Raw genomic sequence first — 14,519 nt, forward strand, 5'->3', positions numbered from 1 at the left:
TCATCAGATTGTGAAAAGAGTATGTGACTTGAAGTTAAAAATCATTCATTGAGGAAAAGGAAAACAAAAAGCATAGGCTTGTTCTAGACTGTACATCTTGGGGAATTTGAGGAGGGAGAAGAGCTAACAGTGAAGTCAGAAAAAGAGTGCCCAAAGGTAAGAAGAGGCAGGGGTGCCCTGGAGCTAGCTAGTGCCGATGTGTGAGAGGCAGTGGTATTTACCTGTTCCCAGAAATAGATGGGGAAGCAGTGGAAACAGTGTCAGACTTTATTTTTTGGGCTCCAAAATCACTGCAGATGGTGACTGCAGCCATGAGCTTAGATGCTTACTCCTTGGAAGGAAAGTTATGACCAACCTAGATAGCATATTCAAAAGCAGAGACATTGCTTTGCCAACAAAGGTCCTTCTAGTCAAGGCTATGGTTTTTCCTGTGGTCATGTATGGATGTGACAGTTGGACTGTGAAGAAAGCTAAGCACTGAAGAATTAATGCTTTTGAACTGTGGTGTTGGAGAAGACTCTTGAGAGTCCCTTGGACTGCAAGGAGATCCAACCAGTCCATTCTAAAGGTGATCAGCCCTGGGTGTTCATTGGAAGGAATGATGCTAAAGCTGAAACCCCAGTACTTTGGCCACCTCATGCGAAGAGTTGACTCATTGGAAAAGACTCTAATGCTGGGAGGGATTGGGTGCAGGAGGAGGAGGGGATGACCCAGGATGAGATGGCTGGATGGCATCACTGACTTGATGGACGTGAGTTTGAATGAACTCCAGGAGTTGGTGATGGCCTGGTGTGCTGAGATTCATGGGGTCGCAAAGAGTCGGACATGACTTAGAGACTGAACTGAACTGAACTGAACTGAAGGATGTGTTCTGTGTTGTTGTATTGAACTTGGCCATGGTGGGAGCATGTACCCCACAGAATAGCAAATGCCCCAAATGAGGACTCTCCTTCCCCCACCCCTCTCCCAGGATACACTGTAGTAGTCATGAAGGGCAGGTAAGGAGAAGTTTAAGATCAGCAAGGATGCCAAGCGCTGCAGGGCTCAGCTATAATGAGGCCCGAGAGCAACTGGACTGCCAATCTGATTCTAATAAAGATTAGTTTTGGATCTCCTTGGTACAGCCTGGCAGCAACTGCCTAATCTCACTGGTTTAGTAAATGTTCATTCTGTGTCCTCTCCACTCCCCAGTATTCATGAAGGCACCTGGCAAAGTTCTGGATACCTGAAGGGAAATACCAGAAGGGAAAGACCAAGAGCAGATAGAAAAGGATCTCAAGTTACCCAGAGAGATAAATCAGCTAAATTCATACTGGTCGTTAACGGCGGAAATAGAACTAGAACCTGGGTCTCCCAACTGTGCCCACCCACTCTATATCTTTTTGAGTTGTATTTTTAGGATTTAGGACTGTCTATAAGGGATGGGCTGGATGGGGGTAATCTCTACAGAAATGCACTTTTGGTAACAGCTGCATTGATAATAAGATTCACTTGATGTGGAAAAGGCCAGCTGGGAGTGGGAAGGCTGGGTAGGAGACTGCTGTGGGCCAAAGAGAGAAGTGTTTGGGGGACGGGGAGACTGTAAGGCACAGAGGAAAAGGGGCTGACAGGAGTGAGGTGAGCCTAAGAAGATGGCTCAAAAGTGGGTTGGTGTGAAAAAATAAATAAAAGCAGAGGTGAAAAAAAAAAAGGTGGGTTGGTGTGAAAAGGGCGAGAGGGACTGGGTGGGGTGATTTTTTTTTTTTTTTAATGTCCCAGTTGTGTGGTTCTATAGAGAATTATCCAGCTCTCTTCTTCCGGTTGGTTCTGTAAGAACTGGCTATGGAACATCCTCATCTGACCTGAGAGTGCATGAAACCTTCTGATGCATTCTGTTCCTTTGCCTGATGGTAGTCACTGCCCTTCATGATTGGTATCACTGAATCCAGCCTTAGAAAGGACCGAATCCACCTCGTACTCAGAGCCAGTAAATAAGTTGAGTGTTGGCCCTCTTGTGATGGGAACTCGTATTCTAGCCGTTGCTGTTATCATTAGCTGATCGCCTATTCTATAAAGAGGTGGCAGCTGTTCAGGAAGGAGACTCCAGCTTTTGAGAAATAATTTAGGTGAAGGGAAGCTTTTTTTTTTTAATGTGAGAGCTGTTTAAATGTTTCAGTGTGATTGCAAGAATATATGTTTGATAAATAAAAATTAAAGGAAAATAATTTTTAAAAAAGAAAGAGGAACATTGATACCCAGTAAAATATTTATCTTCCTGCTTTAACAAAAAATTCAATATATACTGATTTTTTTACAGGTGCCTTCCAGTGGGAAGAGTTAGAAGATGATATCAGGAAGAAATTGAAAGATTCTGGAGATGTTTCAAATGTAATTGAGAAAGTTAAATGCATTTTAAAAACACCAGGAAAGGTAAATTAGTTTATTGTAAGTTACTTTCTCTGAATTATAACTGGTATACTAAGGTGAATATACTATGGAGTCATGAGGAAAGTTGATAATGTATTTTTTTCCTTAAGTATATTTTTTGCTGTTTAAATGTTTTAAATATAAACACATGATTTCTTGCTATCTCTGATTTTAATTCATGTAAGAATTCAAATATGTATGAGTCATGTCTTTAAAATGTTGGTTTGTGAATTCTGTTCCCTGAGACATTCCCCTGGGACTCTGGGAATATGCAGTCTATGTTAAGAATGAAGGCTGTTGAGTCTGCCCAGTTATAGTCAGGCTTATGGGAGACGGTGCTTTCTCACTGCTCACAGTTTCATTCCAAACAATTTTCAGGGGCATGGCAGTTTCAGTGTGTCTTTTTCAAGAGTTCCGAGAAATCTCCTTGACTGGGTGGACAGCTGAGGATTTGTTTCTCATCCAGTATAGAGTTAAAATCATATGTTAGCTTCATAGATTATAGAAATATAGACTTTGTATATGGTCATAAACTACTGCACATGAAAACTCTAGTAACTGAGATTTTGCAGAGTCTGTAAGTGCCTTAGCCATAAGTTTGTTCACTTTTAAGATGACTACATTAAACAGTTTAGCCAGAATCTTATTTCAGACTCTGTGATAAACAAGTCGGCTACAGTAGATAAAAAGATAAGTTGTGTGCACTGCTTAGCAGAACAGAGGTTTATGTTAAATGTAAGAAAAATGATTATTTCTTTAATTTTTTATACAGATGACTGCCAATGCTACAACCTAAGTTTATTAACATTTTAAGTTAATGTTTCAAAACTGCACTAAGTTTTTATAAAGATTCCTGACTATTTAAATTAAAAAATGATCTATTTTTAAACAAAATATGGAATTAAAGGGTAAGACCATTCTTTTCTTGTTTTAATAACACATGGAAACAGGTATACAGAAGCTGGCCACTTGTGCAGGTGTATGGCAGGGTGGTAGCTCTTATAGTCTCATTCAGCTAAATAATGCTTTTGTAGAAATGTGCATTATAGACTTGCACTCTGCTTTTCAAAAGTTCTCTAGATGAACTTGCTCACAGACCAGTGAAAATATATATATTCTCTCCAAACTTCTGCCCTTGCTTTTTTTTTTTTTTCCTTCAAATTCAAGGCATGGTTGGAAGTTCTTGGTGGCCTAATAGAATTCTGGGCTTTCATTGCTGTGGCCTGAGTTCAGTCCCTGGTCAGGGAATTAAGATCCTGTAAGCCATGTGGTGTGGCCACCCCCCCCAAAAAATCAAGGCTTGGTGACAAGGAAATCTGTTATACAGATTCATAATCTTTATATGTTGATACCTAAAATACATTTACATGTATTCATGATGTACAAATTCATAACCTTTACCTAAATGGTTAGGACAGAAGCGTTGCCTGTTCTAAACCTGAGCTTTTCCTTGGGTTGGATTCTGAACAGTCATTCCTTTGAGTAGCAAGAATAAAACAACTTCTTGGGGAAGGGAAGCTGGGGCCTGTATTAGTCCATGGAACTGAATTAAATCCTTCCTTTGCACCGGAGGACACAAGGGTTCTTGTGTGCCTTCCTCCTGTGCTTTCCTGGGGTCTCTCTTCTTTGAGTATTGGGAATCAGGAAATAATCCGTTTAAATTGTGTCTGCCACAAATTACCTGTGGCTTTGAGTAAGTCTTCTCAGGGCTTTCTCTAGAGTGAGGGATAAACTAGTCATAGTTTATCAGTTTATCAGGCATAGTTTATAGGATTTACTGAATCCTGACCATTCTAACCAATCCTAACCACGAATAACTTCCATCTATGCCTAGTTTATCTCTAGACTGATTTCTGAAGCCCCTGCTAGCCCTCAGGTTCTGATGATGCTTTTTGACTGTTCCTCTTCTTTATGTGTAGGAGTCCCCCAAGTCCTCACCCCCAGTTCCTTCAATGTGCATTAAAGTATATTGTGTATAAGAACTTAGATTATAGGAGCGGGATTTGTATAATCCTGTTTGGGTTGTCTTTTTTGCTCATGAGTATCATCCTGGAGTGTATGTTCTTCTTTGAGAGGAAGGATAAGGTTTTCTTCCTTCTCACCAAACGTTTTAACTTCCCACCCTAGTAGATTAACTCAGAGTGGGGAGTAGGTGCCTTTTATTCTTATTGTTAATGTTGTACATGTGGTTATTTCTTAGAGATAAAGCTTTCTGAATTTCCTGTCTAGCTGAGCAGAGGGTCAAGAGTTCTGACCCGGCCTGAGGTTCTGAGAGTCAGCCAGGGAAATGGGTGATGGAGGAGGGGAGAGGGGCTGGCCCTCATTTCCTGGGGCTCTTTCCTTCAGAAAGGATTGTCTGAAGGATCACAGAAAGGATACACGGAGCACCAGATCCTGAGTGGGAAGCAGAGAAAGGCTGGAGACCCCCAGCCTTCTTCACTGTTAACTGGAGGCTCCAGCTAGGAGTTCGGAGAGGACAGATCAGTGTGGTCATGAGACAGGGTTTCTAGAGCTCCAGATGAGAGATGCAGGCAGCCTTTGATAGATTCCAGCCATCAGGACTGTGGGCAGGAGAGATATTTAGGATTATAAGGTTGTAGATAGTTCCTCACTCCCAGGTGTATTGACGTTGAATCTAGTGAGCAGTAGAACTTGACGTGATTGGTGAAAAATATGTGTTTTCTTGATTGCAAATTAAATTTTGTGTATATATTTTTTTAACTAGTGAATAGACAAGCAGGTTGTTTATGCACACATGTTTTACTAGGCGTTCCTATGAGGTCACACTGCTGTCGTCTGTTTCCCAGCGCCCCACAGCTTCTCCGTCGTAGCGTTTTCACTTAGCCAGCTCCTTCGCTGCTGTGAGTGCTGCGCAGGGCAGTGGTGCTATTGACAGGTAGCAGATGTGGTTCTCGAGGGCGGGTTTCCACGAAAGCTATGACCAGAGAGGCCATAGAGGGGGTAATCATTACTCCTTTAGACAGCAGAGATTTCCACGTTCTCTAAGCAAATTATCAAAGCATATTGTATAATATTTCCTCTCGTATTTTCTTTTCTTTTTTTTTTTGGAAGTTATTTTATTTTATTTTTTCTTTTTTTAAACTTTTATTTTTACTTTATTTTACTTTACAGTACTGTATTGGTTTTGCTATACATTGACATGAATCCACCATGGGTGTCCATGCGTTCCCGAACACGAACCCCCCTCCCACCTCCCTCCCCATAACATCTCTCTGGGTCATCCCTGTGCACCAGCCCCAAGCATGCTGTATCCTGCGTCGGACATAGACTGGCGATTCGATTCTTACATGATAGTATACATGTTACAATGCCATTCTCCCAAATCATCCCACTCTCTCCCTCTCCCTCTGAGTCCAAAAGTCCGTTATACACCTCTGTGTCTTTTTTGCTGTCTTTCGTACAGGGTCGTCATTGCCATCTTTCTAAATTCCATAGATATGTGTTAGTATACTGTATTGGTGTTTTTCTTTCTGGCTTACTTCACTCTGTATAATCCTCTTGTATTTTCATTTCTCCTCATAGTTTAATTGCCTAAGGAACTGCAAAACCTATCAAGCCAGAAAACCTCTGTGGTTTTATAACACTTCCCTCAAGTTTTTCCTTAATAAACCAATGCTTGCTGATGTTGTCTTCGAAATACAAGGTACGGTTCAGTTTTTACAAAGTTCATCGTTTGTTGTAGTTTCTTGTTTTAACTTTGTTTCAATTTTGAGTATTTTGGGTGAAGGAATGACTATTCTCTGTTGTAGGATATAGATTAATAGTACTTGAACTTCTACAAATTTCTACAGTTTCTAGAAAATTTCATTTTCTAGGGAAATGAAATATTTTATTAAAATAAGAAAATAAATTTATATTTTCCCTAGTTCGTTGTTACTGTTACCCGGTGCTTTGTTAACTTTTAGGGCCTAGCTGGGGATAGAACGATGTTACCGATCACCCACTTGTGTATTTTGTCTGTGTATTTCTTCAAGATCGTAGTTTTAAAATCATTTGAAACTTGCCCCCTCAACATTTAACATTACTTCTAGTTTATGTTTTCCACTCTTTTCCTTTTTATTTGAGCAAAAGGTGTCTGTAGTTACTACTACATTTACTTCTTAATGACACTCAGAGCTACTGCTGCTTTTCAGCTCTGTTGGAAAGTAATGCTACCTAATTTTAATAAAGACGAGCTCTTTTAATGCTCATTATTGTTATTCGCTTGGATACTTTGTCACTTTAGTAGATTGAATGCATAGTCTTAAAAATGAATTGTGAAATGCCTTTAATTAGGAAAAGTTGTTTCAAATGAATTAAGTACACTTTCAGGTGGGCCGTTACTAAAAGGAAGATTTAATTTAATTTTATGGTAGAAATGTATGGCAGCTAATAGTACCTTACTTTTTAAAAATGTTCACCAGAAGGATTTGTTTTGCTTTTAACTCTGGTCACTTGCCAAGACAAACAGTGAATTGGAAACTTTCCAAAGTGCCTTTGGGTAAGCGGCTGGTAGTAGCTGCAGTGTGAGTGCGGGCTACTGAGAATGGGACAATCAGTGACCTTGAAATTGTGTAAAAAGGGATTCAGAGGAAAGAAGGCTCACAGTTGACCAAACTTCCTTATAATTTGCCTAGGAGGCACTGACGCAAGTTATTGTACACTATTATTTTGCAATATTATTTTAATATTTTGCACTGTTATTTTAGTGTAACCTGTTGGAAAGAGTTTCATGGGGAATGTGCAGTGCATGAAAATATATGTTACACTGAGAGGAGAGAGAGCAGTGATACATAGCCTCCTGCTTTTCTTCGGTGATCCCACCCACCGACCCCTCGCAGGCACCTGCTTGCACCCCCATCGTGGCAGCAGCCAGACCTGCAAGAGCCCCCTGTAATGCCTGCGGATACCAAGTGGCAGCTGCTCTGACGCCCTTTGTGGCCTCGTCAGCTCCACACCCGAGGCCCCCAAGGGAGTCAGGAGCGGAGAGGGGCAGGAATGGGTGAGAGCAGGGTCCTGCAGCACCTCTGCCGTCCACGGGTGGAGAGGCTGCCTGGCTCTGAGGAGTGGGGAGGGCAGCTCCCGGAGCTGTGGTCACGGCTCTGGGGAGGGTCTGCAGCCCTAGCTCCAGCCTTGGCTTTGCTTTCCAGACAGTGTGTGTGTATCCTTGGGCCGGTCCTCCGTATGTCCACCTGGAGTCTTCTCATTTGCAAAGTGAAGACCATGAATCATGTCGATTCTAAAAGGTCCCTTCTAGTGTTAAGCTTGATGAGACAGTAGTGACAGAGCAGGTCAGGGTGTTGCTTGGAAGCATTTTTACTATTTAATAGGTTTGGCTGTGTTACTTTGCTTTTCGGATCCTCTGTTTCCTCACCTGTAAGATGGGGATGCTCGTGTCTACCTGGGAGAGGGTGACTCATCGTGAGGGTGGAGATGATGGTGCGTGGAAAGGCACGTTTAGAGGCAGACCACACTGCCGTTTTCTGTGCTGAATCCAGGGCTGAGCAAATCCTTTTTAAAAAATGTTCAGACATCACTGACACTGAGTGGAGTTGACATGAGATATAAAACTATGACTGAAATAGTCACCAAATGTACACATATACAAATGTATAAATGTATACAATGTGTACGTAAGTTTGTGTCTTTTCCCATTAAATAAAACTAGTCACAGTAAATTTTTGGATATGATGTAGAAAGATATGTTTCCTTTTGACATTTGAATCTGTGCCTTATGAAAAATGCTATTACAGAGCTACATTCTGTCTTGTTTACTTAGTACATATTCTGAACTTCTCTTGAGCTAGACAAGTTTCCTGTTTTCAGGATAAAACAAAAGAATGATTCTAAAAATTTCATTTTTGAAACTTGGCAAGTAGTGTGAAGAAGGTATAAAAAATGTAGTATTTTAGTATGTAATAAAAACAAGGATCCTTGATAATCTGTGCAAAATTACTAGAAGCTGGGCTTTAAATATTGTTTCACTCTTAAAACTCTTTTCTGAAAAAAAAAAAAGTAACAACAATTTAATACTACAAAGGAAAGTTACTTTAGGTCTTAATATTTTCAAAGGACATATTCATCTGTTAACTAGAAAACTGAGGTCTTTTTCCCCCTGTGATTCTTCAGCTCTATCCTATTGCTGTTGTGTAAATAATCACTACCTTATTTTCATTTACATGTTTTATACTTTGCTTATATATATATATACACAGTGTTTAAAAATGTGGCTGTACTGAGGTATTGTGTTACAGTCTCACAGTAGAACAGTTTATAACACCAGAACAACAGTTTGAAAGGGTGAGAAACAGAAATGGGTATTTTCTTGATTGGAGGTGTAATGGTTTTTCAAACTCAATTCCAAGCTTGAAGTGAGCCTTAAAAATGCTTGAAGGCCCTGAGTGTTCTGTTCTTGGTTTTGTAACTCCATTGTTACCACAGTTATCAACAGGAAATTTTTGTTCAAGTTTCAAGGTTACCCATCGTTTCTTTCCCATCTACTGCTATCTACTAGGTGTTTATTTTATTTTATTTTATTTTTTAGCCAATCTTAAATTCCTCTGCTTAACCCAAATTGTAGTTTATTTAAGCCATACTCCTAATTTTTTTTTCTTTTTTCATGGTTCCTTATTTAAGATTTTAGAATCTTCAAGTTGAAAGTCAAATTGCATCACCTATTTGAATTCTTTGTTAATTGCTGTGTACAAATACACCCAGCACACTTTTGTTGTGGGAACTGGTCACCCCCCAACCGATAGACATAGTAACATTGAGGGTGAGTGACTGAAAGGCAGAGAGGGGGTCAGGAAGGGAGGCTGCCTGCTGGTAGGTATGGGGGACCTGGCAGGAAAACTCCTGAGACTTCTCCCTGCACGCACGGGAGATGGGTCTGCTCAGGCGCTGGGCAGTGAGCACAGAACTGGCGCTGTTGTGCGTTGCATGTGGGTCCCCAGAGGTTATTGGCTTTGGGAGAAAGTCACTAGGCTTACGTGGAACTTTCTTCTTTTTTTCTGAGTCAGAAGATGTTGTGCTTGGATATTAAAGAGCATGAAGAACCCAGTAACTAAATATTCTGGAGAAGAATATATGCCCCTGAGAAGTATGAGATTTGGGGGCTGCCGGATGCAGATTTGTGGGCAGGGCAGAGTAGTCTGGCTCATAGAGTTACTTTCTGGAAGGGGAGAGTGTTGTCACTCACACTGGCTGCGGTGTCTTCCACCAAACTAAAAATTTGGCGTCTCCACACAGATACAAAGAACACACTTTTGGACTCTATGGGAGAAGGCGAGGGTGGAATGATTTGGGAGAAGAGCACTGAAATGTGTATATCACCATATGTGAAACAGATCCCCAGTCCAAGTTCGATGCGTGAAACAGGGCACTCAAAGTGCTGGGACAACCCAGAGGGATGGGATGGGGAGGGAAGTGGGGGGGTGTTCAGGATGGCAGACACGTGTACACCCATGGCTGATTCATGTCAGTGTATGGAAAAAACCACCACAATATTGTAAAGTCATTAGCCTCCAATTAAAATAAATTAATTAATTTAAACAAACAACAAAAAGATAATAAAAGTTTGGCATCTCCAAAGCGAGGTAGCTCCATGTTTCTAATCTTTGCACGTTCAGTACCAAACGTGGTGGTTGTCACGTGGCAGATGCTTGATGGTGATCTGTTGATCTGATCTAGACTGAGCTGAAGGCTGGCTGTAGGTCTGTGGTTTCCTCAGGAGGTGGGAATGGTGAGCCCCAGGTTACCTGAGTCCCGTCTGCCACAGCCGTGGTCCCTTGGCATGGTAGTTGGAGGGCTTAGCAAGTTTCACTGGAGAGTCAGTTCAGTTTCATGTGCTTCAGTGAGGCATATAGGCTGAAAAGTGAAAAGTGAAGTCACTCAGTTGTGTCCACCTCTTTGCGACCCCATGGACTGTACCCTGGCTCCTCCATCCATGGGATTCTCCAGGCAAGAGTACCGGAGTGGGTTGCCATTTTCTTCTCCAGGGGATCTTCCGGATCCAGGGGTCAAACCCAGGTCTCCCGCCTTGCAGGCAGATGCTTTACCCTCTGAGCCACCAGGGAAGATATAGGCTGAGGGGCCTTTAAACTTTAAAGCAGCCCTGGTCCTCCCACAATGTGCAGGCATTATTCATCTAGGAAGGGGAGGTTCCCTGTGGAGGTAGTGTGACAGGGAGGAAGCGGGGGACTAGATCATCCATCCTCTTCTGAATTTTCCGTGAAGTCTGAAATGTTGCCTTTGGCCCCACAAGAGTTTCCCTTGCCATTCTTGCTGTGATCTATGAACTGCTTAGGCTAAGCATGATTTATTTTCCTGTTTCTGATACACGGAAGCCCAGCCAAGACTGTACTGTGATTAATGGCTGTGTTTCCTTGGGAGGGCACATGGGCAGGGATGGGTAGTGGTATTTCAAGCCAATTGTAGAGGAATAGATGTTTTGTTATAAAAACATGTAGCAAAATATTTCATTTCGGTGTTTCTAGCTTCAGGAAATAAAAACTAAGTAACAAATAATTGCCTGACTTGCAAATTGTTCCTGTCAAAGCCAACTTTTAAACTCTCTTAATTTTTCAATTTATTTAAAAAACTGAAAAGTGTCTGAATTTTAATGCTGGTTGTCACCCCCAGATCTGGTTTTTGAATATCAGCTTAGCTGTGCCTAATGCAGTACCATTCTGATTAGAAGGAAAATTGCTAGAACAGTAACTCGGGAAGCTTATCGCCCTTAGCTTTTTTTCCCTGTTGAACCTTACAGGTGCGACGGTGCCGGCCCACAGGGCCATCCTGGTGGCCCGGTGTGAAGTGATGGCAGCCATGTTTAACGGGAATTACATGGAAGCAAAGAGTGTTCTGATTCCAGTTTATGGTGTTTCCAAAGAGACTTTCTTGTCGTTCTTGGAATATCTATATACAGACTCCTGTTGCCCAGGTGAGCCATTGTACATGTTAGATGATGATGATGTTCAGTCTCTAAGTCATGTCCAACTCTTTGAGACTTCATGGACTGTAGGCTCCTCTGTCCTACACTGTCTCCCAGCCTTTTCTTTGCTCAGATTCATGTCCATTGAGTGGACATGATACTATCTAACCATCTCATCCTCTACCGCCCTTTTCTCCTTTGCCTTCAATCTTTCCCAACATCAGTGTTGGGCTTGCCTTGTGGCTCAGTGGTAAGGAATCTGCCTGACAATGCAGGAGACCTGGGTTCAATCCCTGGGCCGGGAAGATCCCTTGGAGAAGGAAATGGCAACCCACTCCAGTGTTCTTGCCTGGAGAATCCCACGGACAGAGGGGGCAGGGGGGAGCTACACTCCATGGGGTCACAAAAGAGTTGGACACAAGAACTAAGCAACAAGAACATGTTAAATAGAATCTCATAATTCTTTCTTTCCTGATAATCCATTTTGAGACATTGCTTTCTATGAAACCTCTTTTCATTTAAGGTTTGTGGGAGCTGACATCATGGAATGTGCCAAGCAGATGGAGGTGATGTTGGGACAACAGAGAATTTTCGTAGTCAGTTCAAGTGCCAGAGTGGTGATTGGGTGCCTCTTGTGGGCTCTCAGACCCTGGGATAAGTTCACGTGTCTCTGCAGCGCTGACTGCACGCTGATCCCTGCAGGCCCTCTGAGGTGGAGGCGTCTCATGGTGCTCAGCGGCTACTCCGCTGCCGAAGATTAGGGCGGAGCGCTCCCTAGACACTGTGCTTTCATGAGAACAGGGTTGGGCGGCCACTTTTATGGCTCTGACTTCTGATTGAGGCCCTTTTAAGAAATTTCAATATTCTGAGATTCCTGTGGTTGTCACTCTAGCCCAGAGGATGGCCTTTTTCCAACTTTTAATACTAAAAAGTCTGACTTTTTTCTGACTTCTAGAATCATACTCTCCTAAAGCGGACTTATCCAAAAACTTTTCTTCAGTGGTTTAGAATGCCCAGTGGACTGTAGGATTTATTTCCCTGTTCACCGACTGTTGACTGGGAACTGTCTGTGGCAGCTGCAGAATGGACCAGATTTTGGAGGTTGCCCAGACCTGGAGGCACTTTAGAGAAACTGCAGAGCCCTTGCCACAGACCCGGAGCCTTGGGATGCAGGCATGGAAGCCCCTTTTAACTAGTGTTTATCCTTTGACCACCAGATGGCTCCCACTGCAGATACAACCAGAATAAGCCCTGGTGGTGTAGTCCAGGAGCCTGAGGCCTCGGTTAAAGGACTGTGCCAGACACCCTTGCCAATATAAAAAGAAAATACACCTTTCAAACCATACCTCTCTTCAGGCTTACTGCTTTAATTTTACATTCAGAAATGTTTGTTATTGAAATCTCCTAAGTTATAAATAAGTCATGAGCCCTCTAGTGAAAAGTTTTAGAAATTCCAGGACAGAAAATTCTTTTAATTGAATCAGTTCTGGTCTTGCAGCTATCTATAGAATGTTTTGGAGCCAGTTACAGTCGTTAGTGTTAGAGACTGGCTTATAATTGCTGTTTAGTAAAAATGAAAGCATTGATTCTCATCAGAATGTCTGTTACTGGGTATTTTATTATTTTGGTATTGGAAACATTTGTATATTAAAGTATTTGACTGGATTTGGAATAATAAGGAAATTTGTTTTCTCAGTCATCCTCTCACTAGAGTAATTGAAGCTTTGGATTTTAAGTTTTATCTTACTAATTACAAAATTGCCCAGAAAAAGCAGCCGTAACCGTAAGACAAAATACTTTAAAAATGGTAAAAGGTGAAGTGTGGGGGGAATGAGTCAAAATGAATAAACAGAAAGTTAACCTGGATACTGGAATATTTGCACTGGGAAATTGCAGAAACGAAAATATTCATTTTGATAAATATTTATCATACACACTATTCTTGGTTCCTTGCTACGTTTAAAGAGGGACAAGAAAGAATTACACGAAAAAAATCATTCGACATACATAGAAGTGTTTTAAAAGAAAAAAACTAACAAAAATACACCTGAGTGACTGCAGGGATTTAGGGAAGGAGGATATTTTAGTGCTTAATTGGTCCAGAGTATCAGTTGAGGAAGAAGAAAGAAGTTTTGGAGAAGGGAGTGGCAGTGATTACTCACCAAAGTGAATATACTTCATGCCACTAACCTTTGCACTTAAAAGGTAATGTTCTGTTTACACTTAAAACTTTTTGTTACGTTTATTTTACCACAATAAAAGCCAAACAAACCTGGGGACTTAAGCCAGAAGGAAAGTTGCAAGGATTTAGTATACTTTCACTTTTCACTTTCATGCATTGGAGAAGGAAATGGCAACCCACTCCAGTGTTCTTGCCTGGAGAATCCCAGGGACGGGGGAGCCTGGTGGGCTGCCGTCTGTGGGGTCACACAGAGTCAGACACAACTGAAGTGACTTAGCAGCAGCAGCAGCAGTATAGCTAACAGACAGAATTACCCAGTAGCCCTGGAGTTGATTATTAAGGGCAACGGTAGAATCTCTTTTCTCTGGAGAATTGAAAACAACAACAGGTTCACTTCTGAGTCCAAAAGTGTGAATGAAGTCCGCTTAAAATGGAGTCATCGTTTAGCTTGCTGACTCAACTCCTGCAAGGCCTTTTCTAGGCATTCTCTGTGACACTGGTTGGTACAGCCAGCACTTCTTCGTTTTTGCTGTTGTTCTGTGGCGAGGTCAGAAAGGAGATGGTGTTATCGCCCATTGTCTCTTCTCTCCCTTCCTTGCGTCAGCCGGCATTTTCCAGGCCATGTGCCTCCTGATCTGTGCGGAGATGTACCAGGTGTCCAGACTGCAGCACATCTGTGAGCTCTTCATCATCACCCAGCTGCAGAGTATGCCGAGCCGGGAGCTGGCGTCCATGAACCTCGACATAGTCGACCTGCTCAAAAAAGCCAAGGTAATTGGCCCCTGCATTTCTGGTTGGTTGATTTTAAAAATAATAATAATAATTACAAAAATTAGATTACTTCAAACATTTTGTTTGCTTGTTTCTCAAGAGTTGCATTACCCTTAAGAACTAATGAAAATTAGTGAAGAAGAAATTTGAGGAAGGCAATGGCAACCCACTCCAGTACTCTTGCCTGGAAAATCCCATGGATGGAAGAACCTGATAGGCTACAGTCCA

General features: G+C 41.9%; 1 protein-coding gene across 2 annotated transcripts in view; it reads left to right on the top strand.

Annotated features, from left to right (window-relative positions):
* Positions 1–14,519, top strand: part of RHOBTB3 (Rho related BTB domain containing 3) — a 62,495-nt gene that overhangs the window by 32,799 nt on the left and 15,177 nt on the right. For both annotated transcript variants that reach the window (XM_069592591.1, XM_069592592.1), the window contains 4 exons: positions 2,297–2,409; positions 5,950–6,070; positions 11,174–11,347; positions 14,125–14,291. In XM_069592591.1, coding sequence (XP_069448692.1) covers positions 2,297–2,409; positions 5,950–6,070; positions 11,174–11,347; positions 14,125–14,291 — 575 coding nt within the window. The remainder of the gene's footprint in view (positions 1–2,296; positions 2,410–5,949; positions 6,071–11,173; positions 11,348–14,124; positions 14,292–14,519) is intronic.

This window comes from Ovis canadensis, chromosome 5 (assembly GCF_042477335.2).
Source record: "Ovis canadensis isolate MfBH-ARS-UI-01 breed Bighorn chromosome 5, ARS-UI_OviCan_v2, whole genome shotgun sequence".
In the NCBI taxonomy this organism is placed as follows: domain Eukaryota; kingdom Metazoa; phylum Chordata; class Mammalia; order Artiodactyla; family Bovidae; genus Ovis; species Ovis canadensis.